Source organism: Lynx canadensis, chromosome E2 (assembly GCF_007474595.2).
Source record: "Lynx canadensis isolate LIC74 chromosome E2, mLynCan4.pri.v2, whole genome shotgun sequence".
Classification (NCBI taxonomy): domain Eukaryota; kingdom Metazoa; phylum Chordata; class Mammalia; order Carnivora; family Felidae; genus Lynx; species Lynx canadensis.
The window spans coordinates 44,191,866-44,216,756 of NC_044317.1; the positions used below are offsets into that span (position 1 = coordinate 44,191,866).

Below are 24,891 nucleotides of genomic sequence, written 5' to 3' on the forward strand. Positions count from 1 at the left end.
GGAAGAGCTGTAGGGCCCTGGTGTCTGATACCAAGGATCCAGCCCTTAGATGAGGAAGCGTGGGAATTAAGAACCTTTTCCAGGTTCAGGTACCAAGCAGACAGTGGACGTCGGCTCTCCAAGGCAGAGGCTGTGGCTGGTTGGAGGGAATGTGGACACGAGGAAATGCAGGCCTGGAAGGGGACACACACCAAGCGGTAGCTAATTACAAGTTTGGAAGAAAGGAATGTGGGAAAATATACATGCGGGCAGGCTAGTTCCTCTAGCATGGACCCCTCTGCCTCCGCAAGAGGGTGCCTGGACTATCCCCCAGCACCATGCAGGAACAGTACTACTATGGTCAAATGGTCACATGTATCTAGACTTTAAAGTTAAAATGTAGCTTGTCCAACACTGCCCAGCGGGGTGCACCAATTTCCTGAACGTAGGGAGGGCTACTACTCCTTCCGCGGCCCACCCCCGTGTGGCTTTCAGAATGCCTTGCATATTTTTGAGACCAGGTTCCCTGAAACCAAAGTTCCAGGCTATTGGAGCGTTTTCTCGAAGTAACTGTAGTCCTGATACCAGGACACTCCCCCCGTCTGCATGCTGTCACATTCAACCTATGTGTCTGGGTGCGGCTAATCTAACGCAGGCCCCGAGTGTCTCGGTGTCTGTGATCCCTTCCTTGCAGGGCCTGAGCTAATGCCAGGCTTTCACAGCTCTGTCCATGGGCACATATATGGGAGAGTCAGATAACGGGATCCTCCGAAAAGGGATGTTTCTCTTCCGGGTTGAACATGAGCATGGCCTCTGCCTTTGATTCCTCCCTAGTGTCTGTCATGCTTCACAAAAGCAATGATGGGTGGTCAGTGCTTGGTGTTGCCCAGACCTGTACAGGGTGACGCTGGGAACACGGTGGTGACCAACACAGCCCCACACCCCACCTTCACATAGTTCCAGTCCAGTGGAGGAAATACATCCTTACCAGGCAGTGGCATCCCAGGGTGGAGAGTGCCGGGATGGGGGAAGCACAGGCAAGATTGATTAAGACCTGTCTAAACCCAAGGGACTTTGGGAGCCCAGAATGGGCTCCTTACTGGGCCTGGCATAGGAGGTGGGGAGAGTCTATGATTTCCCGAATGCAGGGCCAGCTTCATAGCAGTATGACCTGTGCAGTCTCATAGCACCTCACATTTAGAAGGGCCCTGTGCTTGGCTGAACGCCCTGCTGTCGCCATCACAAAATTCTTAACAATTTTTGAACAAAGGACTCCACATTTTCATTTTGCACTGGGCCCTGCGTACGTGAGGAATATACAAAAAGAGCCAGGAGAAGAGAGGGTCTCCCAAGGAGAGAGAACATCGTGTGCAAAACACAAGAAAGGGAGAGAGGGTTGTACTCTTAGAGAGCTGGCCGAAGTTCTGTGTAGCTGGAGCACAGGGTAGAAGAAGGGGGGGTAGTGATGAGTGAGCCCAAGGAGTGGGTGGATGCCAGCCACCATGCTGAGGAGCTGTGACTCCTTTCCAGAGGCACTAGAGAGCCACCGGGGAGGAACTGGGTCAGGTTTGGACTTTAGAAAGATCTAGCTGTCTGTGATGGGAAGGGTGGCTAGGGACACATGGCAAAGAACAAGGCCAGGGTGGGAGGCTTGGCTGCCTCTGGAAGGGGTCACTGTGGGCAGGCTATGAAGGGCCTTGAATACTTGGGTGACAGACACCCCAGTGCACCAGGAGACTGGCCAGGAGGCTCAGTGCCACAGACTGAATCTAGAGCTACATTTTCACTCGAAGATTTTCACTGTTGGGGGGTTGCACAAGGGTAGGTTAATGGGTGTCACTGGTAAGTACTTGAAAATCTTTATATGAGAACTCACATGGATAGGCTGATGAAAGTGAATGCAAAATTGGCAAGAATGGAGAGTATAAAATGTGAGACTTCAAAGGACTTTATTCTGGGTATATTCTGGCTTCAACTCTGTGGAACCCCTGGAGTGCACTTCAACCCTCCCCAGTCCTCTGGTTAAAACGTCAGATCTTTGGGAACTTCCTCTTCATCCTAAATGCTGTGGCCCCCAGGGCTGGGAACTGATCCCCTTCCTGCTTCCGCGGTCACCTCCTTCTGGGGCGTCACCTCTCCACATGGCCCCAAGCTTCCGTTTTCCTTCTCTGCTGATGACCCCCACATCTCTGTCCCCAGCGCTGGCCCCTCTCCTAAACCTGGCTTCCCTCGGCTTCCTGGACAGCCCCCAGGCCCCTCACATCCACTGGATGCCTCATTGGCCTTAACCTCTTCCCAAACCTGCCCCTCTTCCCAGGTCCTCTCAGGGCAACCTCCACTCAGCCTCCTGAGCAGCCTTCCCACTTATTCTTCCTCCTTTTTCGACCCACCCCATTCTAGCTCTGGCCTCACCAACCTGGGACCCTGCATCTCCCCCGTCCTGGGCCCCTGGCTTTAGTCTCCCACTCTGGTTCATGGAAACTTCGTAGAGCCAAAGCTGACCCTTCTCCACATAGAACTCTTTATGGCTCTCCTGGGTTCCTGGGACCAAGAGTTCCTGGCGGTTTAGGCCTTCCCCCCCTGCCCCCCTCCCCCTGCAACCAGCTCCCAGCTGCATCTCTAGCACATATGTTTCCCACCTCAGGCTGGAAGGAAATAAACACTCCCTGAAAGGTCCACCCTTTTACACACCAACGCTGTTCCCTGTGCCCTTGGTGGAGCCTTCCTTCACCTCCTCCGCTGGTGTTGAAGAGCAGGGGAAGGATCTCAAGCAGGTGAGAAATGAAGCTATTGAGATAATTCCTTCCTGAATTCTCCCCCTACACTCCCTACCAAAGGCAAGGATTCTGGGGGGAGAAGGGAGCTAGGGCTGCAGGCTCCCAGAACCTGGGGGAGAAGGGGCTGGAAACTGTACCCAAGGTCCCTTGCCTTTCCTTGTCTGGAGTTCTAGCCTTGTCCGTCCTCCCGGATCCTCCATGGAGGGTGCAACTGCATTGTCCTCCAGCTCAGGACGTTCTGGAAGGAGGGGAGTCACGTGGAAGCCATTGTCTTCCCTTAGGGAGCTCCACCCCCTATCCTCCAGACCTCTATATCCAGCACACGGTGTCCTCTCTTGCCTCTGTCACTTTCTCTGCCACTTCTGCCACCTAGGAGTTCAGGTCCCCGGTCCCCTCCTCCCTCAGACACAGAAGTCCAGTGTCTATTCCCCTTCTTCCTCAGAATCTAGGAGTCCAGCCTCCTGCCCCCTCCTTCCCAGGACCCCAAAAGTTCAAGCCTGAAGCCTCTCTGTCCTTGGCAGGCTCAGGAGTCCTGTCCCTCTTTTCTTGGAAGCCATGGTATTCTTGCTCTGCCCACTTTGATTTCCTAATTCACCTCCCCATATCTGTCCCTCCCCTTTTTTCTCTGTCCCTCCCCCTCTATTCCTCCATCTGCCCCTTCTCCCCTCTCCCACCCACATAATTAGACCTCATTACAATCGATGGCACCAAGTCAGAACGGAGCCAGTACTGATGGGGACATCCGGGTGTTGACCCAGGGAGGATGCTGAGGGCCAGGCCCAGGCATCTGGGACTATAAATGTCCCCACACTGTGGCCTCAGTCCAGCTCCTGCAGGTGAGACCTCCAGCCTTGCCTTTTTTTCCTGGGCTCTGAAGCCTGAGCCCGTCTCTGGGATTCCCCTTGTACCCTCTTCTGCTGCTGCAGTGCAAGGGTTTGGAGGCAGACTGGCAGGAGAGACTGAACCGACTGACCCATATCTGTCCATCCCCCACCCCGGCCATGGATGCCCTCACACCTGCCCTTCTGTGCCTTGGTGCCCTGGGTTTCCTGTGGGGTAAGTGATCCATGAGGGATGCAGAAAACTGGTGAGCTGGTCTGGATCTGCAGCAGGGGACTGGCTGTGCTGGCTGGGGTTTGGGGCTGCCTGACATGGTTCTGTTAACAGAAAATTGACCACGGTGGAGCTTCATGGGCCCTGGCCAGCTGAAACCAGGGACTATTTCGGTAGACTCTGTGGCAGGGAATTGGCCGAACCAGTTGTGGGAAGGGGGCTGAGCAGGCCTTTCTGCGACAGATGGTTCAAAGGAAGCAACATTACTTTAAGTTAATATTTACCGGATATTGTTCCATGGCCTTTAAGTATATTATCTCATCTAATATTTTCATAGCTCTGCCAAGACCTCCTTTTACAATGAAGAAACTAAGGCCCAAAGAGGTCAGGTACCTTGCCCAAGTTGACATGGCTAGTGAGTGGCAGTCAGGATTAGAACCTGATGTATTTGGCGGCCAAATCCAACAGATTGTGCTGTCTCCCTCCTTTACTCTCAGGCCCAACGGCTGCAGTTGTGGATTTCCAGGGCCGTTACTTCATCACGGCTTTCTTGGAGAATGGGGGCGCCGACAAGCCCAACTTCCGGCTGTACGTGTCGCCACCCCCGAAGGGGCCCCCGACGGCTGTGCAAGTGAGGGCGTATCCGGTGGGGGGACCGCCCTTTCGGCGCGCGCTGAGCCTGCTGCCAGGCATCACTGCATTGGTGCGGCTGCCCGGCGCCGTGGAACTGCAGGGCTCGCGGCGGGAAGCGGGCGGAGCGGTGCGCTTAGCAGCGTCGCGGCCGGTGGGAGTGACAGTGGTGAACGCACGTGGACGCGCATCCCTAGACACGGCACTAGCGCTTCCGCGCCGCCTGCTGGGTACTCGCTACGTGGTGGTGACGCCGTCGCTGCAGCCCCACGACCGGCACAAGGAGTTTGCGGTGGTAGCCGGCGCTAGGCCCACGCGCCTGCGCCTCACGCCTCCCGTGCCCATCCTGCTGGATGGCGTCGAGCATGCTGCCAGCCGGCCCCTCCTCGTACATCTTGAGCCCTTCCAGGCGCTGCAGGTGCAGAGCGCAGGTGATCTGTCAGGCACCCGCGTCGTGGCCACTCATCCCGTCGCGCTGCTGGCTGGCCACAGTTGCCTGCAAGCGAGAGATAAGGCCTGTGGCCACGTGTCCGAACAACTGCTGCCCCAGGATTACTGGGGCCGCGTCTACGCCGTGCCCCCGTTCGCGCCCGCGGCTCCGGGACCCAGAGATCATGTGTACGTGGCTGCTGACAGTTTGGGCAGCCTGAACTTCTGGGGGGGCGGTGCCAAAGGGGCGCGGGCTCTGGGCCTTGGAGCCGTGCTGCACTTCGCGGTGGACCCAGTGCGCCCCCTGGTGCTGCGCTCCTCCGCCCGCCTGCAGGTGCTTTTCCTGGCTGCGGCTGCGGCCCGCGGGGGCGTCGCATACAATCCCTTTTTCGCTCTCTTGCCCCCGGTGGACGCGTTCAGCCGCAGCTTCGCGCTCACCGCGCAGCCGGGCTTTTCCAACGTGGCGGTGCTCGTGGCGCGTGAGCCCACCCTGGTGCTCCTAGATCGGCAGCCGCTGCCCAACCTGCACTGGCGCCTCATCCCCGGCGGCCCCGAGCCGCCGCACGGGCAGCATTCTGGTCAAAGTCAGGCCCCCACTCAGGGTTTCGCCTGGACTGAGGTGGCATATGGGCTTGGGCAAGGAGTAGTGCACTTCCTGGAGACTCGCGGGACGCCCGTGGGCGTGCTTAGCTTCGGCACCGCCCCGGGCGCTGGCTTCGGGACCCAAGCCTCGCGGCAGCCAAGCGTGAGTGAGCAGCGCTCGCGCCCAAGACAATCGGAAGGTGAGCAGACGATGGGATTCCAAGATATCAGGGGCGGAGAAAATCATAACACTACCTTCAATTGCTGACATAGCAGCCAGAGAGGCAGGTTTTAAATGCAAATCACTCCCTCCTCTACTCAGAATCTTTCCACGCAATTATTATTATACCCAGCAAAAGCAAAGTCCTTACAGTGTTTTATGTGGTCCCATACATTACCTTTCTGATCTCATCTCTTCTCACTCTTGCCCTTCCCTCACTCCATTCCAGCCATACTAGCCACCTTACTTTCTTCTCCCTCCTCCAGGGCCTCTACACTGACTGTCCCCATGATGTCTTTATGATAGTTCCCTCACCTCCTTCAGGTCTTTGCTCAAATGCCACCTTCTTATTGAGCTCAAATTGCTCAATTTAAAATCGTAATTTCTCATCCCTTACAAACTCTAGCCGTTCCCTGATTTCTTTCACAAGTCATATCACTTTCCATATACTTACTTATTCTTTTCCTCTGCCACCCATTAGTTCCTTGAGTTCAATGCTTTTTTATTTTAAGTAGGTTCTAAGATACACAATTAATTGTACAATTTTAAGTATACGGTCTGATGAATTTTTGCTCCCTGGAATTAGGGAGCTCCCCCCTCAATCTCTCCCAGTCTGGAAAAACAGTGGGGGACCAGGGAGGTGAGAGAAAAGAGAGAGGATAGTCAGAGAGAGACTGGAGTTTCTTAGAAATGAAAATGTGGACTTCAAATCACTTATTAAAATTGGCCCAGCGTTGGATTTTGGAGCCAAAAGGTCTGGATTCAAATCCTACTACAAGCTGTGTGATCTTGGGCAAGTCAGGTCACCTCTCTGAACCTCAACTTTCTCCTCTATTAACTGTGGATAATAATATCAACACCTTCATAAGGTTGTTGTGGCATTAAAAAAAATGAGTTAATTGGGGTGCCTGGGTGGCTCAGTCAGTTGAGCGATCTACTTTGGCTCAGGTCATGACCTCACGGCTCGGGTCATGATCTCGCAGTTCCAGCCCCACGATGGGCTCTGTGCTGACAGCGCAGAGCCTGGGGCCTGTTTTGGATTCTGTGTCTCCCTCTCTCTCTGCCCCTCCCTGTTCATGCTCTGTCCCTGTCAAAAATGAGTAAGTGTTAAAAAAAATTATTTTTTAATGAGTCAATAGAAGAGTGCCTGGCATGCATAAATGTTTGCTATTATTAATTTTCCACATTTTTTTTAAGATTTACTTTAGGCTAGACCTGTTCTAGGCGCTGGAGATGCAACAGTGTACAACGTAGAAATATTCCTACCCTAGGGAGCTGTTACTTTAGTCCATATTCTAATCCATTCCAAAACACTGTATTCCGTTTGAATGGGAAATATGCAAACCCCTCAGAACAAAGTTATTTCTTAAAAGTTCACTTTGTATATATCTAGCTTCATGCATCAATAGCTATGAAAAAATAACTCCCTTCCTGGGAAATAGGGTGATGGAGTGACTATATCCTCACAGAGCACATATGCGCACGCGCGCGCGCGCGCGCACACACACACACACACACAATTCTTTTGTTGTTGTTGTTTAAATGAATAGGTTTTTAATTTTTTTATTTAATTTATTTTTTTAATTTACATCCAAGTTAGTTAGCATATACTGCAACAATGATTTCAGGAGTAAATTCCTTAATGCCCCTTACCCATTTAGCCCATTCCCCCCTCCCACAACCCCTCCAGTAACCCTCTGTTTGTTCTCTGTATTTAAGAGTTTCTTATGTTTTGTTCCCCTCCCTGTTTTTGTATTATTTTTGCTTCCCTTCCCTTATGTTCATCTGTTTTGTATCTTGAAGTCTTCATATGAGTGAAGTCATATGATATTTGTCTTTCTCTGACTAACTTCGCTTAGCATAATACTCTTTAGTTCCATCCACATGGTTGCAAATGGCAAGATTTCATTCTTTTTGATTGCCGAGCAATACTCCATTGTGTATATATACACCACATCTTCTTTATCCATTCATCCATCAATGGACATTTGGGCTCTTTCCATACTTTGAAACAGCATACCTGTATCCCTTGGATAAATACCTAGTAGTACAATTGCTGGGTTGTAGGGTTAGTTCTATTTTTAATTTTTTAATGACTTATTTTTTTAATGTTTATATTTGAGAGAGAGACAGAGCATAAGCAAGGGAGGGGTAGAGAGAGGGCGGGACACAGAAACCAAAGCAGGCTCCAGGCTCTGAGCTGTCAGCACAGAGCCTGATGTGGGGCTCAAACCCATGAACCGTGAGATCATGACCTGAGCTGAAGTCAGATGCTTAACCAACTGAGACACCCAGGCACCCCTCTATTTTTAATTTTTTGAGAAATTTCCATACTGTTTTCCAGAGTGGCTGCACCAGTTTGTATTCCCACCGGCAGTGCAAAAGAGATCCTCTTTTCTCCGCATCCTCCCCAACATCTGTTGTTGCCTGAGTTGTTAATGTGAGCCATTCTGACAGGTGTGAGGTGATAGCTCATTGTGATTTTTGATTTGTATTTTCCTGATAATGAGTGATGTTGAGCATTTTTCATGTGTCGGTTGGCCATCTGGATGTCTTCTTTGGAGAAGTGTTTATTCATGTCTTTTGCCCATTTCTTTACTGGGTTATTTGTGTTTTGGGTGTTCAGTTTGATAAGTTCTTTATAGATTCTGGATACTAACCCTTTATCTGATATGTCATTTGCAAATATCTTCTCCCATTCTGTCGGTTGCCTTTTAGTTTTGCTGGTTGTTTCCTTCGCTGTACACACACACACAATTCTTAAGGCTGCTAGGCGTGGCAGGCTGGAAGTCCTCACTGGCCAAAATCGACCCACAGATATGTTTAGATTTACTGGCACATAGACTTTTAAATAATTAATGTGGTGTCTTTAGAGGGAGTGTGTGCTCTCCAGCTCATCACAGCTCTGTTCTGTACCCATGTTGTGTTGGCCATTTCTGTATTGTCCTTCCGCCCCACCCTTCTCTTTCTGCTGATATAGGCCCACTTCATTTTAGATTTGGAACCCTGATAGCTTATGAATGTTGAGTCTCCAATTCCAGGAACCCTGGAGGCCTAGAGCATAGAGGCAGGAAAGGGATGAGGCTAAATGCCAGGATCCAGTTCTGTTGCATCATTTCATATCATCTCATCCCCAGATATTCTGAGTGAAGAAGATCTGAACCTTCCCACAGAATCCTATCCCCTCATAGAGTCTTCCCTGATGATGCCACTCCGGTTCCCAGGATCCTGTAAGGACCACGCATGCTCCGATGGGACCACATGTCATCTTGTAAAGCACAAACCTGAGTGTGTGGCCAGCACGAAGACCACATTTGGGTCTGACATCGTGTTCAGTTCCAAGACAATATCTCTGAAGGACCTCGAAACAGCGTCCATCTCCAGCTCTAAAACCATGGCAGTGGCCAAACCAGGATCAGAAAGCACACCTGAAGCAGAACCAGGACTTGTAGCAGTGACCATGGCTTATCCAGGGTTTGCACAAGAGGCTTTGAATGAACCTCAGCCTGAATCTATAGCTTTGGTTGAACCAGAACCTGGACTTCTGTCTGTAAAAGAACCAATTCCCGAAACCCTGACTGTGGCTTTATCGGCACCTGTACCTTTCCCCCTGCCAATGCCCATAGCTGAACCAGAGTCCAAACCCAAGATAGTGTCTGGGTCTAGGTCAGAAACTGTCTCAGTGGCCAAGTTGGGGCTCAAGGTGGTGGCAGGGACTGAACCAGGCTTAGAGGCTGTGACTATGGCAAAACAGGAACTTGAAACTGTGTCTGGGTCCAAAATGGCGTCTCAGGCCAAATCAGAGACAGTGGGTGTCTCTAGTAAGAGGCAGGGGGGCATCCCAGGGGGTACCTGCTGGGCTTCCGGGCTACCATACATCTACACTTTTGATGGCTACTCTTTCCCTGTGCCTGGGGGATGTACCTACATCCTGAGCCATTGCCCTCAGGCCCTACCCAGTGGCCTTCCTGCCTTCCAGCTGTGGATCGCCTGCTCTGGAGGGAGGCAGCCCGTGCGCTTTGTCACAATGCGTGCTTTTGGCATCACCATCACTGCTGTCAAACATGACTTCGGCTTTGTCCGGGTAAGAATAATTACGTGTGGGATCCTGGGAAACCGTATCCTTGTCTGTCCCTCATTTTTGTCAACTCTACAGTGGAGGCAATTATATAGGTCCACAGTCCTTTATCCAAAAGGCTTGGGGCCAGGTGCATTTCAGATTTTGAAATTTCAAATGGTCATACCGTGCAAATGCCATATGTTATACGATAATCCCAATGGATGTCACATAATTACAAACATTAGTATCTCTGCAGTGAAATATCCGAATATTCACACTAACTGGGATAAATTAAGACCATAAGCGGCCATGTCATGAGTTCAGGTGAGCTTTTGGTGCCAATTACATTTTAACATCAAACACACGAAACATCTTTCAGTCTTCAGGCCGCTTTTGCATTTGGGGATTGTGGATAAGGGCTAATGGATCTCTAGCCCTACCTTAACAGGTTCCTATGAAGCAAGAATAAGTTAACATATGAAAGGCACTTGGAACAGAGTCTACCTCATGGTAAGTGTCATATGAGGTGGGTTTGCTATGTTTATTGTCTCCTGACACTGACAACTGGAACCTCTAAATCCCCTGGGCTTTGGTCATATCCTAGGACCACATGCAGGTATGGACACTGGCATGTCCACAGTTTCTCCTCGGGAAAGGTTTGAAGGCATTGTTCTGATTGGAAGGTTGTGGAGACTAGACTACATTTAATCAGGATTGCTAGAGAGAGCAAACCTATGAGGTTATGGACATACTGAGTCACTCCTCAGTACCATGTTAGAAAGAATGTGATCTAGAAACCTGATGGCCTGAGTTCAAATCCCAGGTTGACCACCTGTTATCTGTATGACCTTAGGCAAGTTATTTAACCTCTCTGAGCCTTAGTTTCTTCATCTGTGAAATCAGGATGATACAAAGACCTAAGTCATCAGACTGTGGTATGGATCAAATAGGCTAATGTGGGGCGCCTGGATGGCTCGGTCGGTTGGTTTGTCGAGTGTCTGACTTTGGCTCAGGTCATGATCTCACAGTTTGTGGGTTCGAGCCCCACATCAGGCTCTGTACTGATAGTGTGGAGCCTGCTGTTTGGGAGGCTCTCTCCCTCTCTCTCTCTGTCCCTCCTCCACTCATGCTTTCTCTCTCTCTTTCAAAAATAAATAAATAAATAAATAAATAAATAAATAAATAAATAAATAAACAAATCTTTTTTAAAAACGTTAAAAAAAATAGGTATGGAAAGCTCAGAAGTATATGATGCTAAGACCTAATGCATGAGCCATGATGCTCCATACTCCCCTCCACATGCCACTTGGGAGCCCACCCTGTCACTCAGGAGTCAGGAGTTCCCCAAGTGCTCTTATGGCTCTCCAGAATCCAGCACCCCAACCCAGGTATCCAGTACCTTCAAATTCTCAGGACCTCAGATTTACACTGTCATCAAATAAGCCCCCATCTCCCAAGTACCTGACACTCCTGAGTTTCTTCATCAACTAAGGAATTTTTTTAATGTTTATTTATTTATTTTGAGAGAGAGAGAGAGAGAGAGATCACATGCAGGGGAGGGGCAGAGAGAGAGAATCCTAAGCAGTCTCTGTGTTGTCAGCGCAGAGCCCAACACAGGGCTCATCATGAAACATGAGATCACAACCTGAGCCAAAATCAAGAATTAGACACTTAATGGACTGAGTCACCCTGGCACCCTGGAACGTTTTATTATTATGTACCAGACCTTGTTTAAGGCACTGAGGACATATCAGTGACCAAGACAGACAAAAATCCTTGTTCTCATGGTACTTATATTCTAGCAGAGAGATACCAGTAATAAATATAAGTTAATTATGTAGTATTTTAGCAGGTGGTACATGCTAAGGAGGAAAACATGGAGCAGAAAAGTGGCATCAGGATGTCTGAGAGTATAGTCTTAAGTAGGAGGGCCTCCCTGAGAAGATGAAACTTGAGCCAAGTCTTAAAGAGGTGAGGGAGAGAGCCATGTGTGTATCTGAGAGAATTCTAGGCAGAGGGAACAGCAAATGCCTAAGGTGAGAATCTGACAGGCACGTTAGAGGAGCAGCAAGAAGTCCAGGCTGAAGCAGAGGGAGGGATTGTGGTACAGAGGAGAGCGAGAGACCATGGGGGGCAGATTGCAACAGCTTTGTCTTTTATTCTGTGTAAGGTGGAAGCCAAGGGAAGGTTGTGTGCTGAGGAGGGATGAGATACCACTTGGGTGTTAACAGGATCCCTGTGGCTTCCTTGTGGAGACCAGACTATGGGGCTTGTTCAGGATGCACTGAGAGACCAGTGAGGAGGTTGCTGAAATTGTCCAGGTAGATGATGGTTGGACCAGGGTGGAGGCAGTGAATGAGAGTAAAAGGTGGGTTGGTAACCTTCTTGGTGAACTGACACAAAAAATGGAAGGTCCAGTCCACATGACCTGGAAGCTCTCGGTGAAGGCTCTTGGTAATTGGGGGAAAGACACTGGGGTCCTGGATGAAGGCTCTCCTATTAACTGAAGTGGAATTACTTATCAAGATTCCTGAAAGGAAGGCTTCTGAGTTTTGCACGAGGTCTTGGAAACAAGACTCCTGGTTAGTGCATCGAGTGACATTCCAGCCAGAACAAAGCCTAAGAACAATGCCTCCAAACGTTCCCTGAGGAGAAATTGCAGACATGCCAGTGGCTGCATGTGGTCCTAGGATATGTCCAAAGCTCACAGAATTTGGAGGTTCCAGATGCCAGGGTTAGGGGACATCAAACATAGCAAATCCTCCTCATATGACACTTAACCATGAGGTGGACTCTGTTCCAAGTTCTTTTCATATGTTAACTCATTTCCTCCTTACAGCTCCCAGACCCCCACTCCCTCGGTATCCCAACACCCAACCCCCTCAGCTTTCATCCCTCACCCCACCTTAAATGCTTAGGAATGTACCCTTTCTCTGGTGATTCCTGCTCTTGGGTCACCCTGCAGGTGAACCAGCAGCGGCTTAGGCTGCCAGTGACGCTGCTCCCGGGAGGCTGCGGTTGTATTTCCGTAGCTCAGAACTATGGGCAGAGGCAGGTCTGGAGCAAGAGCACCCGCACTGCGCCTAGTGTACGACTGGCAGCACGCCCTGTCTCTGCAAGTAACCGACGGCTACCGTGCACACGTGGTGGGCTTGTGCGGCACTTCAACAGTGACCCATCGATGATGTGGGCGGTCCAGACCTGCGCGCCTTCTTGCGCACTTGGACCCTGCAGCCGCCTGATGACCCGTGCCACTCCCTCTGGGCTGCTCCCTGCACCAAGCCATCGTCCCCACCGAAGACCCCGGAGCCCTGTGCCATCCTGACAGCTCTGAACGGGCCCTTTAGCCATTGCCACCATGTGCTGAGGCCTGCACCCTTCGAGATCAGCTGCAGTGCTTGGATCTGCCCCTTCTCCAACAACCGACCTACTCTTTGCTTGATGCTCCAGGTCTACGCACATGCGTGTCAGCGCCTAGGTGTCAGCATCAACTCCTGGAGATCCCAGACTGGCTGCCGTGAGTGACCCTTAGATGCAAAAGGCTATGGGCTACTAGGGAAGGGGATTCTGGGACTTAGGGGTGGCACTCCCTGATGCTGGCAGGAGTAGATTCCTAGGACAAGGCTGCAGGGTCCCTGGGATGGGACCGCAGGGGCTCAGGAGGCAGGGTTCCTTGGGTCTGGGGATGGAGACTCCTCCACCCAGTGGTGGGATTTCTTGTTTCTGGGGGCTGGAACCCCTAGGTCTTGGGGTCAGGATTCTTTGGGTCCTGAGGGTGAAGGCTTCCAGGCCCTGGGACCCAGAATTAGTTAATTCTAAAAGGCAAGATTCCTGGATTTGGTGTATGGAAAAGTCCTCTAGGTAAGGAGGACTCCAGGGTCTGGGGTGAGAGTTCTGTGTCCCAGGGCCAGATTTTAAGGTTCTGAAAGAGGACTTCTGGTTTCTGATGATAGAAACTTCTTTACTCTGTGAGATGGAGATTGCTGGAAAGCCTCCATTCTAGGGGATGAGGACCCCCAGGATCCTGGGCACGACTCTTGGAAATGAAGGCAGGAACATCTCCATTCTAGGGATGGCTAAATACTTAGGTCTCTGGAACCAGACTGGGAGGTCCTGATGTAAACACTCCTTCCCCCTCCATCTTTCTCCCCTTCTCCCCCCAGCTATCGAGTGCCCCCAAAACAGCCATTATGAGTTATGTGGCTCCTCCTGCCCAGAGACATGCTTGGGGCCCTTGGGAGCATCCTGCCCGCTGCCCTGCGGGGAGACGTGCACCTGCAATCCTGGCTATGTTCGCAGCGGCCAGCCTGTGTCCTCCGGCGCCCAGGGCCTGGTGGCTGGTGGCTGCGTGCACCAGGGACGTCTGCTGGCACCAGGCGAGGCTTTATGGGAGGGTGTGGGCTGCACTCGCCGCCGCTGCCTCTGCCCAGCCTTAGGAGGGAGCGTGATCTGCACTGAGACGGGGTGCAGGCCGCATGAGCGCTGCGTTCTGTCACACAACCTGCGCACGTGTGTGCCCTCGAGCATGGCCACATGCGTGGGTGGCTGGCAGAGGCACTACATCACCTTTGATGGGCGCCGTTTTCAGCTTCCCTGGCTCTTGCGTGTACCTGCTGAGCGGCCTCAGTTCTTCAGCGCCACAGGAGCTCGCTGACTTCCGTGTGCTCCTGGGCACCAGTCCTGATGGCGTCCCGAATAGCCTTGAAGTACACGTGTCTGGATTCCATCTGAGGCTGGACCCCAAGGAACCCGGTCGTGTCCTGGTGAGAAAACCCAGCCCTGCCCACACATTCACCTTATGTCCTCTGACCCAGAGTCCTCATCTCAAGACTCCCAAACCTGATCCCAAGATCCCCCTAACCTCACCCTAGGGTCATACCTTGAGTTTTTGTCCTGTGACATTGGACCTTAAATCCAGTATCTTGCACCTCCTCCCTCTTGCCCCATGATCTCTGACCCAGTCACCTAACTTTAACCCCCCCAAAACTAACCCCCAAATTAGAACTCAAGCCTTAACACTTTAGGAGCAAACCATCAGTCCAGAACCCCCTTTCCCAGTCCTCCATAATTTCCCCAGGAAAAGAAGTTTTGGTGCTGTGGGAAAGGCCACTCGGGAGGCACACGCGCTAGGTGCCAATGAAATAACACATAATGCACAAGAGTCCTTTTAAGGTAGATACAATAGGCATTACCATTTTCCAGATGAAGAAACTGCCCCAGAGAGGTGAGGCCATGGGCCCAAGGTCACACAGCTTATAAATACGAGAGTTAGTATTTAAACCTTGACATTTTGGGCTCCAGGGTCTCTTATGCTGTCTCTAAATCATCAAAAAAATACATGACCTCAACTACTCATTTGTGAAATGTAATTCCAAGTTCCCAATGACTCTGACACCACTTCAACATGACAAATTTTCTCATCAAGGTAGGAAAGACAAATAAAGATAGGGACACTGGGAGAGGAGCTGTGGGGCTGTGGGGGTGAGTATTCACCGACCACAGAGGACAGAACCCAGAGGCTGTCAGTAACTTTCTCTCTGCAGTTTGCCTTGGCCATATTTTAAATTTCTTACTGAATTACCATTTTTAAATAAAGAAGGCTGGACTTATGGTATCTCTTGAGAAACTAGAAGCCCTGGCAACTAGTCACCTATTCTCATGGCCACGTATGTTTGGGACTTCCCTCTCTAGCGAGGGGCACATACTTTCTCTCTAGTTTGTCACAGTCCCCAGCACATCCCACCCTCTCCACTTTACTCATTTAGTTATTTGCCTGGCCCCTGAATGCATGTGAGTGAGGACCAGGTTTTATGCTTTTCTTGGGACCAGGGGCCTAGCCCTGACTACGGCTTTATGGGTGGCCCCAAGGGACCTTAATCCCAGAACCTAAGACCTCTCTTGCCTTCCCAAGGAACACGGCCTACCCCAACACGTGCCAGGCACAATTACAAATCCTTACTTGATCCTTACAACAATTCTTTCCAGTGCATATTATTATTTCTCCTCATTTTACAGAGAAGTTAAACAAATTGCCAAAGTGAGACAGTTAAACAAACCAGAAGCCAAGATTTGAGCCCAGGCGACATGGCTCCGAAGTCAAAGGACACTTAACTACCAAACGTCACTGTCCTGCACATGTAGTTATGAAAATTGGACACGAAGCTGCCAATATTTGGTGTTTTTTCCTACAAATGCGGCTATTTCATATAGTTCAACCTAAGTGTTTGAGACAAATACTCCTGGCCTGGATTGTCTTGGAACAAAAACTCCTAGCCTTGACTCAAGAATTCTGGAACCTTCATTGTGAGCCCCAGTCAGTACATCAGAGCTTTCAGTCCTGATTCTGGGATCTTGAAACTCAAGGTCCTGACCCAGAATCCCATTTATTCTTCATTCATTCATTCAGTCAGTCATTCATTCATTTAACAGTCACTTACTGAATACCTACTGTGTTCCAGGCACTATTCTAAGTTACATGTGTTACCTGAACTTTAGACCCACTCTAGCCCCAGTCCCGGGCACCCCCTAAACCCAATCAGGAATTCCAAATCCCCAACCTCCAAAGCTTACAAACCCTCATCCCAAATTCTTGTACCCCCAGCCCCAGATGCTGTAGGCAAATATGGTTACCATGCACAGCAGCCTCAACATTTATATATGCTATGACAGACCTCCCTTCCCTGAACCATTTGCTAGTATCCTGAAGCCCCTGCCATACCTAGAAATCCCAGCATCCCTAGGACTCTACAGCCTAACTTGACCTATGAGCCTCATTCACTCATCCATGCATTAGCTCAACAAATATTTATTGACCAGACATGTGCCAGACACTGCACATGTGTCACTTCCAGAAGCTGTGGCTTTCATCTCCCCAAATCTGATCCAGGAATACTATAGCCCCAAACCCCAGAATCCACAGTTCTCACCATCCAAGTATTTGTTGGAAAAAGTATCAGTATTGTGGACAGCACCCCAAGCTTTTATTTGTTGGGTTGGGGGTGGTCATTGTAGACAGTCCTTCAAAAAGACCTTCTGGGGGCCCTGCTCTTATACCCTTACCTAGGGACACTGGCATCCTTGGTAATGATACGGGGTCCCTAGAGCCCCACCTTGACATATCCTCTTTGCACAGGTGAATGGTGACTGGCAGAATCTACCATTCCAGGCTCTGAGCAACAATACACTCATCTTTCGCCATGGCTGGGACACTGTGGTCAGCTGTCCCTTTGGCCTGCGGTGGACCTATGCCCCTGGGATCCGCGTAGTACTGGATCTTCCAGCAAGCATATAAGGGCCATGTGGTGGGGCTGTGCGCTGACTGTAATGGGGACCCCATGAATGACCTCCAGGTGCCTGGAATCGTGCTGGGCACCAAGCTGCCTGAGGATGCAATGGCCTGGGCCTTTGGCCATAGATATTTGGTGGGTTCCTCGACTGGGTGCCTGGATGCTGCTGACAAGATGCCGCCACTGCCACCATCTTGTGTCACTCTGCCAACCACCAGCAGCCCAACCCACTTTGCCCACCCTTGTGACATCCTTTTGGACCCTCTGGGGCCCTTCCAGCTGTGCCATGAGATGCTGGCACCAAGCCCCTATGTCCAAGATTGCATGGTGGATGTATGCCTGGGCACGGACCCTGCCCCATGCTCAGCCTCTACTGTGAAACTTGCCAGCTGCTGGGTGGCCAAGTCTTCCAATGGCGGATTCAAGCCTGTGCAGTGAGTGCCTAGGGATCAGTCTAGCGTCTCTCCTCTATCTTTGCTCATCTGGGGAACCTGGCCCCACTCTTGACTGAGATGCGGCTCCTTGGGCTGTTGCTCATCCCAGAGTGCCAGCTCCTCCCTGCACAATGTATCCCTGAGACCCTGTACTTCCCACTGCACCAGCCTTCAGCCATCCCTCCACTCCCCCACCAGACCCTCAACCTTTGCCCATGCTAAAGTGGCAGGTGTATTCTGATTTAAGGTCCAGCCCCCCAGCTCTTATCCTTCCCTGCTTCTCAGCCCCTGATTATGGTCCAACCCTTCAGCTCTTACCTCTCAGGGACTCAGACCTGTTCATGGTCCAGCCCCTAAGCTCTTATCCGTCCCAAGCCCTACAGATTAGCTATGCCTCATCAGAGGCATGGTTAACCACCACATCCTTAGCTATCTGAAGGTACCTGCAGCTCTGCCCAGGTAGAGCTTTGCCCCGGCAGGGCCCCAGATACCCCATCCTAGCCCCAGAGTTAGGGAGTGGAGAGTCCCAACAGCCACAGGCCGCAAAGTAACCTTCCATTCCTACTGGTTCCGCAGGCCCGCTGTGCCCCGCACACTCGCACTACACGCTGTGCGCTCCGGCTTGTTCTGTCACTTGCGCGGGGCTGGAGCCACCACCCGGCTGCGATCGCGCTGGGCACTGGCAGTGAGGGCTGCGTATGCGACGCGGGCTTTGTGCTGAGTGGCGCTATCTGTGTGCCCACTGCTCAGTGCGGCTGCCTGAGCGCCGGCCGCTACTTGGAACCCGGCGCCCCGCTGCCAGCCCCCTCCCACCGCGACCGGTCGCTGCTGCCGCTGTCACCCTGGCGGCCGGGTGGCCTGCAAACCCTGCCGCGCAGCCCGGGGCGGCCCAGGCCTCTGCTTTGCCACAGACCGGACTCTATTATCGCACCTTCGACGGCACCACCTTCCACCTCCCGGGCGCCTGCACCTATTCATTGGTAGGCACGGGCACGGGTCGACTTCGGGGTGGGACGCCCTTCGAGGTGGTGCTGGAGACAGGTCCACGGATGCCCAAACTCTGCCGCGTGCTGCTCCGGCGCGCATGGCCACCGCTTCGGCCTAGACTGCGAGGACTGGGGATACATCACGGTGAGCCCCCGCCCTGTCACCCGCCTCCTTCAGCTGCCTGGCAGTCTCTGTTCTGCCCGGTGGGATCTCTGAGTATCGCCTTCCGATTTTCTCCTCTCTCCAACAACCTCATTTCCGATAATCTCCTCCTTCTCCCTTCTCTGCTTCCTCCCTCTCTCTGCCCCTTCCCCTTTCAATCCCTCTCTCAGTAGCTGGGTCTGCACATCCCTGTTCCATGCTGCTCAGGCTGTCTCTCTCCATCTTCCCTCGCCTCTTTCTCTGTCTGCCACCCGTACCTACACCCCACCTGTCCCTCTCTCCCACCCCACAGTCTTCATCTCTCCTCTCTCTGCCTTTTTTTCCTCCTCACCTGGATCTCCATGCGCCCTCTCAGGCTCCACGTCTGCCATTACCTCTTACCAACGCCCACCTAGCCTTCCCTGACCCCTGCTCCAGGCTGCCCAAACCCCCTCTCTGGTGCCCCTACCTCACCACTGCCCTTCCTCTCCAGCTTTCCCGCTCTTTTTCTCTCCAAAGTGGTCCCTCTTCCTCTCTCCTCCTCCTCCTGTCCCCACATCCCCTCCCTCTTCTTCCCCAGCTCTACTGCCCCAACCCCCTGGTCCACAGATGCCCTCAGATCTCTCTTCGGTCCCTGAGTAAGGAATTTCCCCCCTGTCCCTGCACTCCAGGCCCACTTCACCACTCTCCCTCCCCTCACTCTCCTTCCCCTCTGCAGGTTCCCCCACACCTTCCCACTATACCCACACCCAAGCACTGCCTTGAACGCCCTGCCCCTTGACCCCTCTCCTTCACCCCATGTCCTTCTTCACACTCCAGCAGTCCCTGCCCACTCTTCCCCTGTTCTGGCGCACCCAACTGTCCGCCACTACTCCTCCCCACTGTCTTCTCCCAGTTCTTCCGGACCCGGACCTCCCCCCTGACTCTAGGCTGCCCACCCCTGCCCGCAGGTGGACGGCGTGCGGCGCTGCCTGCCTTTCGCGCTGAGCGGGGGCAGGGTGCGCGCCTCTCGCGCGCGGCGCATCTGTGGTGCTCGCGGTGCGTGGAGGCCCGCGCCTGCTTTTCGGCTCTGCTGCCACCTGAGCGTGGAGCTGCCTGCGGCCTACCGCGGCCTCACACGCGGCCTCTGCGGCAACTTCAACACGGCAACGCGACGGATGACCTGCAGCTGCCAAGGCCCGGGCCCTGCGCCGCGCCGCGTCCCTGCCGGGTTCGGGCTGCCTCCCGGCCACCGAGGACGCGGGTGCAGCGTGGGCGTGGCGCTTGCGACCTCCTGCGCGAGTCCAGCGGCCCCATGGCACCCTGCCACGCATTCCTGCCGCCGGAGCCCTTCTACCAGGCCTGCGTGGCCGGACGTGGGCCGCGCCCGCGGGAACCCACAAAGTGCTCTGTGCCTGCCCTGCAAGCCTACGTGGCTGCCTGCCAGACGGCTGGCGCGGATATGCGGCCCTGGAGGGCTCCCAGCCTTTGCCGTATGTCCCCTGCCAGAGGCTTTACGAGCGCCCCCGCGGGGTGGGGTCCCGAAGCGGGAGGACTGGTCTGGTCTTCAGTCATAACGCAGGTGTTAGTTGAGGACCTACTATGTGTCGGCCTATTTTAAGGACACAGCACCAAACAGGACAGAAGTCCCAGGCACACTGTGGTTGGGAAAAACAGATTTGATTTATCCCTTAGGTAACGTTTACAGAGCACTCATTCAATATCAGGTGCTGCGTTAAAATCCTAGTCCCTGGACCAGCAGCATCAGCTTGTTTACAATGCAATACCAGGGCTTGTTACAATGCAAAGTCTTGCCCTGCCCCAGAACTTAATCAGAAACTCTGGAGTGGGAGCCACCAACCTGGTTTTAACAAGCCCTCCAGGAGACCCGGATGCAAGACTAGATCTGAGAACCTGTATTGCGTGCTTGAAGTCAGCCCACTCCATCTTAGAACTGTTCTAGGAGATGGGATAATCGTCTGCCTCCTGTAGTTGAGGACACTGAGGCACAGAGAATCCCCCCAGATCTCACAGCCAGTAGGGGGCAGAACTGGCCTTTCCACCTGGCTCCAGAATCCTCTCTCTCTCAACCCCTATGCTATAGTGTCTCTCCAACAATAATGTAAAAATAGTTCCAGTAATAACATGAAAAGAACAGCTGACCTTACTGAATACACGTTCGGTGCTAAGCCCTCAATTCTCCCAACAGCCCCATCAGGCAAGTACATTTTATGGATGAGGGAAACCAAGGCATAGGTGGTTAAGGAACTTGCTCAGTATCACCTACCTAGAAAATGACTTAGCTGGCATCTGAATATTTGTTCACTTAACAGGTTCTCATCAACTTCACGTTTCTATGTCCACGTGTATCCTCCATGATCCTCATGGACTCTTGGCCCCACCTCAATTTATCATTTTGGTGTCAGTGTCTCTCTCTTTCTGCCTCCAGGTTCAAAAGTTCTTGGAGGGAATGTTTGGCTTGCTCTTAACTTACAGACCAATAGCCACCCTCACCTCTGTCTGTCAGGGTCATTTATCCAGCCCTGACCCAACCAGCCGGTCATGGGTACACAATGTGGCCACTATATCCAGCACGACTCTTAATAGCGATGTCAGAATCCTAACTCAAACTGAGGGGAGAAAGAATAAATGATTTGGAGCACATATAACTGCAAAGACTGAGGGTGTTTCTATCTTCAGTCTTAGCTAGATTAAGAATTTTCAGGGGCGCCTGGGTGGCGCAGTCGGTTAAGCGTCCGACTTCAGCCAGGTCACGATCTCGCGGTCCGTGAGTTCGAGCCCCGCGTCAGGCTCTGGGCTGATGGCTCAGAGCCTGGAGCCTGTTTCCGATTCTGTGTCTCCCTCTCTCTCTGCCCCTCCCCCCCGTTCATGCTCTGTCTCTCTCTGTCCCAAAAATAAATAAACGTTGAAAAAAAAAAAAGAATTTTCACTGCAGATTTAAAAAGTCCATTTTTGGGGCGCCTGGGTGGCGCAGTCGGTTGAGCGTCCGACTTCAGCCAGGTCATGATCTCGCGGTCGTGAGTTCGAGCCCCGCGTCAGGCTCTGGGCTGATGGCTCAGAGCCTGGAGCCTGTTTCCGATTCTGTGTCTCCCTCTCTCTCTGCCCCTCCCCCGTTCATGCTCTGTCTCTCTCTGTCCCAAGAATAAATAAACGTTGAAAAAAAAATTTTTTTTTTAAAAAGTCCATTTTTCTCCCAGTCCATCTTCTTCTTCCCTTCCATTCTCTCTCTGTTAGCTTTATTCTCAAGTAGATTCTCCTCTTGTGGTAGCCGTAAGACTTTGGCAACTTCAAGCTGACAATTCTACCAGCTTCAATGCCTTTGCAAAAAATGTAACATCCTTTTCCCAGTGACCCCAGCTTTAAAGTCCCAGGCTCGCCACCCAAGGCTTTCGCCTGTCCAATTATTGTGAACCAGAGGAGGGAAGAATATCTGATTAGCCAGCCCTGGGGTTCTGTACACAACCCTGGAACCTGGATGTGGAATCACCTCAGTCCACATGTTGAAAGTAAGGATGGATAGTTGCCAAAAAAGCAAGCGGAGGTTATTATTGTCGAAGGGCAGAGAGGCCAAGAAAAGACTCCACCACTAGAATCCACTGACAGGTTCCTTATGGACCCAAACAAGCAGCATAGGAGGTGGGATCACTTGGTGGTTCAAGTAATGGTCAACCCTTTCACAGGGGCTGGGATTGCCGGGAAAGACCCCCCTAAAAGACAAAGAGCAGGGAAGCCACATTAGTCATATGCCACTTAAGTAGCTAGCACACACTGCATAGTGCGCAGACACTGTTCAATCACTGCCGGCTGTTACTGCTGTTAGGATTAATCTAAGGGGAGGTCTTCCGGGAACGATGCAATCTGAGGGTGCCGGGGAAGCGAGGGCAGGCCCCTGCCTTGCCTGAGTCTGACAAGCCACCTCTCCACAGCCATCGCGGTGCCCCCCACACAGCCACTACAGCCTGTGTGTGAACCCCTGTCCCGCGGCCTGTGCGGGTGTTCAGGAGGTGGTACGGCTCCCCACTCCCTGCGCTGAGGGCTGCGAGTGCGATGATGGATTCTTCCCCGCCAAGGGTGACTGCGTCCCTGTGGACCACTGTTCTTGCTTCCACAATGGCCTGTACTTCCCTGTGAGCATCCTCTTGGGCCCTTGTTAGAGGTTTATTTGGATCCTCTCATCTCAGAACCTTTGGCTACACCTTCCCTTCAATACCACCTCACCTTTCACCGTCTCTCCCTTCCTCCACAGCCTGGCCAGACTATCCTCATCAAGAATTGCTCCTCCTCCTGTACCTGCCACCTAGGGGAAGGTGTGGCCTGTGTCCCCTTCAGCTGCCCTACGGAGGAGGTCTGTGGCATCACAGATGGAGTCCCTAGGCTGTCGATTGCAAGGTGCCCAGCGCTATAGTCTCAGGGGTCAGAGATTGGGGCATGACTCCTGCATCCTGGGAAGGAGGGGACTGGTGACCCAGACTCCTGGGACTCATAGGTCCTTGATCTTCTCTCTCCCCCACAGCCACCTTGGCCCCTGCCCCTAGCTCTGTGGCCCCACCGCTGGTTTCCCCACCATTGCTTCCCCAGTCCCAGTCCCCAGTGCCCAGAAAACTCCCGCTTTGTTCCCTGGGGGTCTGCATGTCCCAGCCACGTGTGCCAACCCCTCAGCCCCAGAGCACTGTAGCCCAACGCCCTGTGCTCCTACCTGCCAGTGCCTGCCCTGGCTACCTGCTGCAGGACGGCCAGTGCATGCCCCCTGCACACCTGCTCCTGCTTCCTGCACCAAGGCCGTACCTTTCTGGACAGACAACTGTACTTGGCACTGCCACTTGCCCAACCCTTGGGGCCCTGGTGAGCAAACTTCCCCAGTGTTGGCCTGACAAGGTGCCACGGTCGCTGCAAGGCCTTCACGGTGGGCTGGTACCACTGCCTGTCAGCCCAGTCCTCACCCAGTCCCACTGTCCTGGAGAAGTCCACTGGTGTGCACTGCTCTGGAGACTTCTACTTCCACACATTTGGAGGAGCTCACTACGAATTCCCTGGCTCCTGTGTCCTATCCGCCTGGCGGGGTCTCTGTGACACGCCATGCCGACCTTGAGCCCTTCAGCCTGGATTTGGACCCCCACTGCTGCGGCCACGTGGCTGGGCCAAGGCCCTGACCCTCTTAGCCTGTGCCTTGAGGCTGGACCTGAGTCCAGAAGATCTCAACCACATCCGGGTGAGTTTTCAAAGGCTCCATACGTACCTACTGTCCCTCACCATGCCCATTACCCACAGGTAACCTGTAGACCGCTCTTTTCCTGCTGATACCCCCTTTATCAACTCTTCACTGGTTCTCAGAGATGTCTACTCCCAATTCCTAGTGGCCCATTCATTGACTTGCCTGTTGATCCCTTCCCACAAACTTTCTATTTGAGACTTCTACCTTGAGTCTCCTATTATTCTCCCATTAACCTTCCACTGAGTCCTCAGTTGACTCCCCTTAACCCAGACGCAGCCTTGACTTCCCCATTGGCCCTCTTTTTTTCTTTCTTTCTTTCTTCTTCTTTTAATGTTATTTATTTTGAGAGAGTGCAAGCTGGTGAGGGGCAGAGAGAGAGGGGGAGACACAGAATCCAAAGCAAGCCTGGGCTCTGAGCTGTCTGCACAGAGCCGAGGTAGGGCTCAAACTCACAAACCATGAGATCATGATCTGAGCCAAAGCTGAAGTCCGACGCTTAACTGACTGAGCCACCCAGGCGCCCGACCTCCATTTCTCTCCCACTGAAAATCCCACAACCCATTCATTGCCCCTCCCCCACTGGTCCTACTACAGTTATATGATTTGCCCCATTAACCCTATTTACTGTCCTCTTGACCTCACCCCACACCCCATAGATCTGTACTGAGCTATTTGTTGACCTTCCTAGTGATTCACTGACTGGCCCATTAATGCCATTTTACATCTCTGTGGATTTTTCCATTGAGTTCCCAAGCCATTCCAATTCTCCCATTGAGCTTCCTGTTGATATGGATTCCTCCACTGAATTCTCAGGGCTTTCCAATATCCCAATTGAGACCTGTCTTTGACTGAGTCTCACTCTTTTTTTTTAATTTTTTAATTTTTTTTCAACGTTTATTTATTTTTGGGACAGAGAGAGACAGAGCATGAACGGGGAGGGGCAGAGAGAGAGGGAGACACAGAATCGGAAACAGGCTCCAGGCTTCTGAGCCATCAGCCCAGAGCCTGACGCCGGGCTCGAACTCACAGACCGCGAGATCGTGACCTGGCTGAAGTCGACGCGTAAACCGACTGCGCCACCCAGGCGCCCCGAGTCTCACT

At 52.4% G+C, this 24,891-nt stretch overlaps 2 protein-coding genes across 2 annotated transcripts; both read left to right on the forward strand.

The window, feature by feature from the left end:
- Positions 1–3,757: 3,757 nt before the first annotated feature.
- Positions 3,758–11,172, forward strand: LOC115502129 (IgGFc-binding protein-like). The gene is made up of 4 exons (XM_032591283.1): positions 3,758–3,812; positions 4,307–5,650; positions 8,808–9,754; positions 11,119–11,172. Exons 1-4 carry the CDS (start codon positions 3,758–3,760, stop codon positions 11,170–11,172), a joined length of 2,400 nt encoding a protein of 799 aa, XP_032447174.1.
- Positions 11,173–12,928: 1,756 nt separating this feature from the next.
- LOC116737806 (IgGFc-binding protein-like) lies at positions 12,929–17,440 on the forward strand. Its single transcript, XM_036064229.1, has 3 exons — positions 12,929–13,247; positions 13,894–14,493; positions 16,863–17,440. Exons 1-2 carry the CDS (start codon positions 13,172–13,174, stop codon positions 14,382–14,384), a joined length of 567 nt encoding a protein of 188 aa, XP_035920122.1. The 5' UTR covers positions 12,929–13,171; the 3' UTR covers positions 14,385–14,493; positions 16,863–17,440.
- Positions 17,441–24,891: the final 7,451 nt, after the last annotated feature.

Bases quoted from the DNA above. Each gene is read 5' to 3' on its own strand.
- LOC115502129 (XM_032591283.1), top strand. From the start codon at position 3,758: ATGGATGCCCTCACACCTGCCCTTCTGTGCCTTGGTGCCCTGGGTTTC. The intron at 5,651-8,807 runs GTGAGCAGACGA...TCTCATCCCCAG, and splicing joins GCGCCCAAGACAATCGGAAG to ATATTCTGAGTGAAGAAGAT. The intron at 9,755-11,118 runs GTAAGAATAATT...ACCCCAACCCAG, and splicing joins ATGACTTCGGCTTTGTCCGG to GTATCCAGTACCTTCAAATT.
- LOC116737806 (XM_036064229.1), top strand. From the start codon at position 13,172: ATGCTCCAGGTCTACGCACATGCGTGTCAGCGCCTAGGTGTCAGCATC. The intron at 13,248-13,893 runs GTGAGTGACCCT...TTCTCCCCCCAG, and splicing joins GAGATCCCAGACTGGCTGCC to CTATCGAGTGCCCCCAAAAC.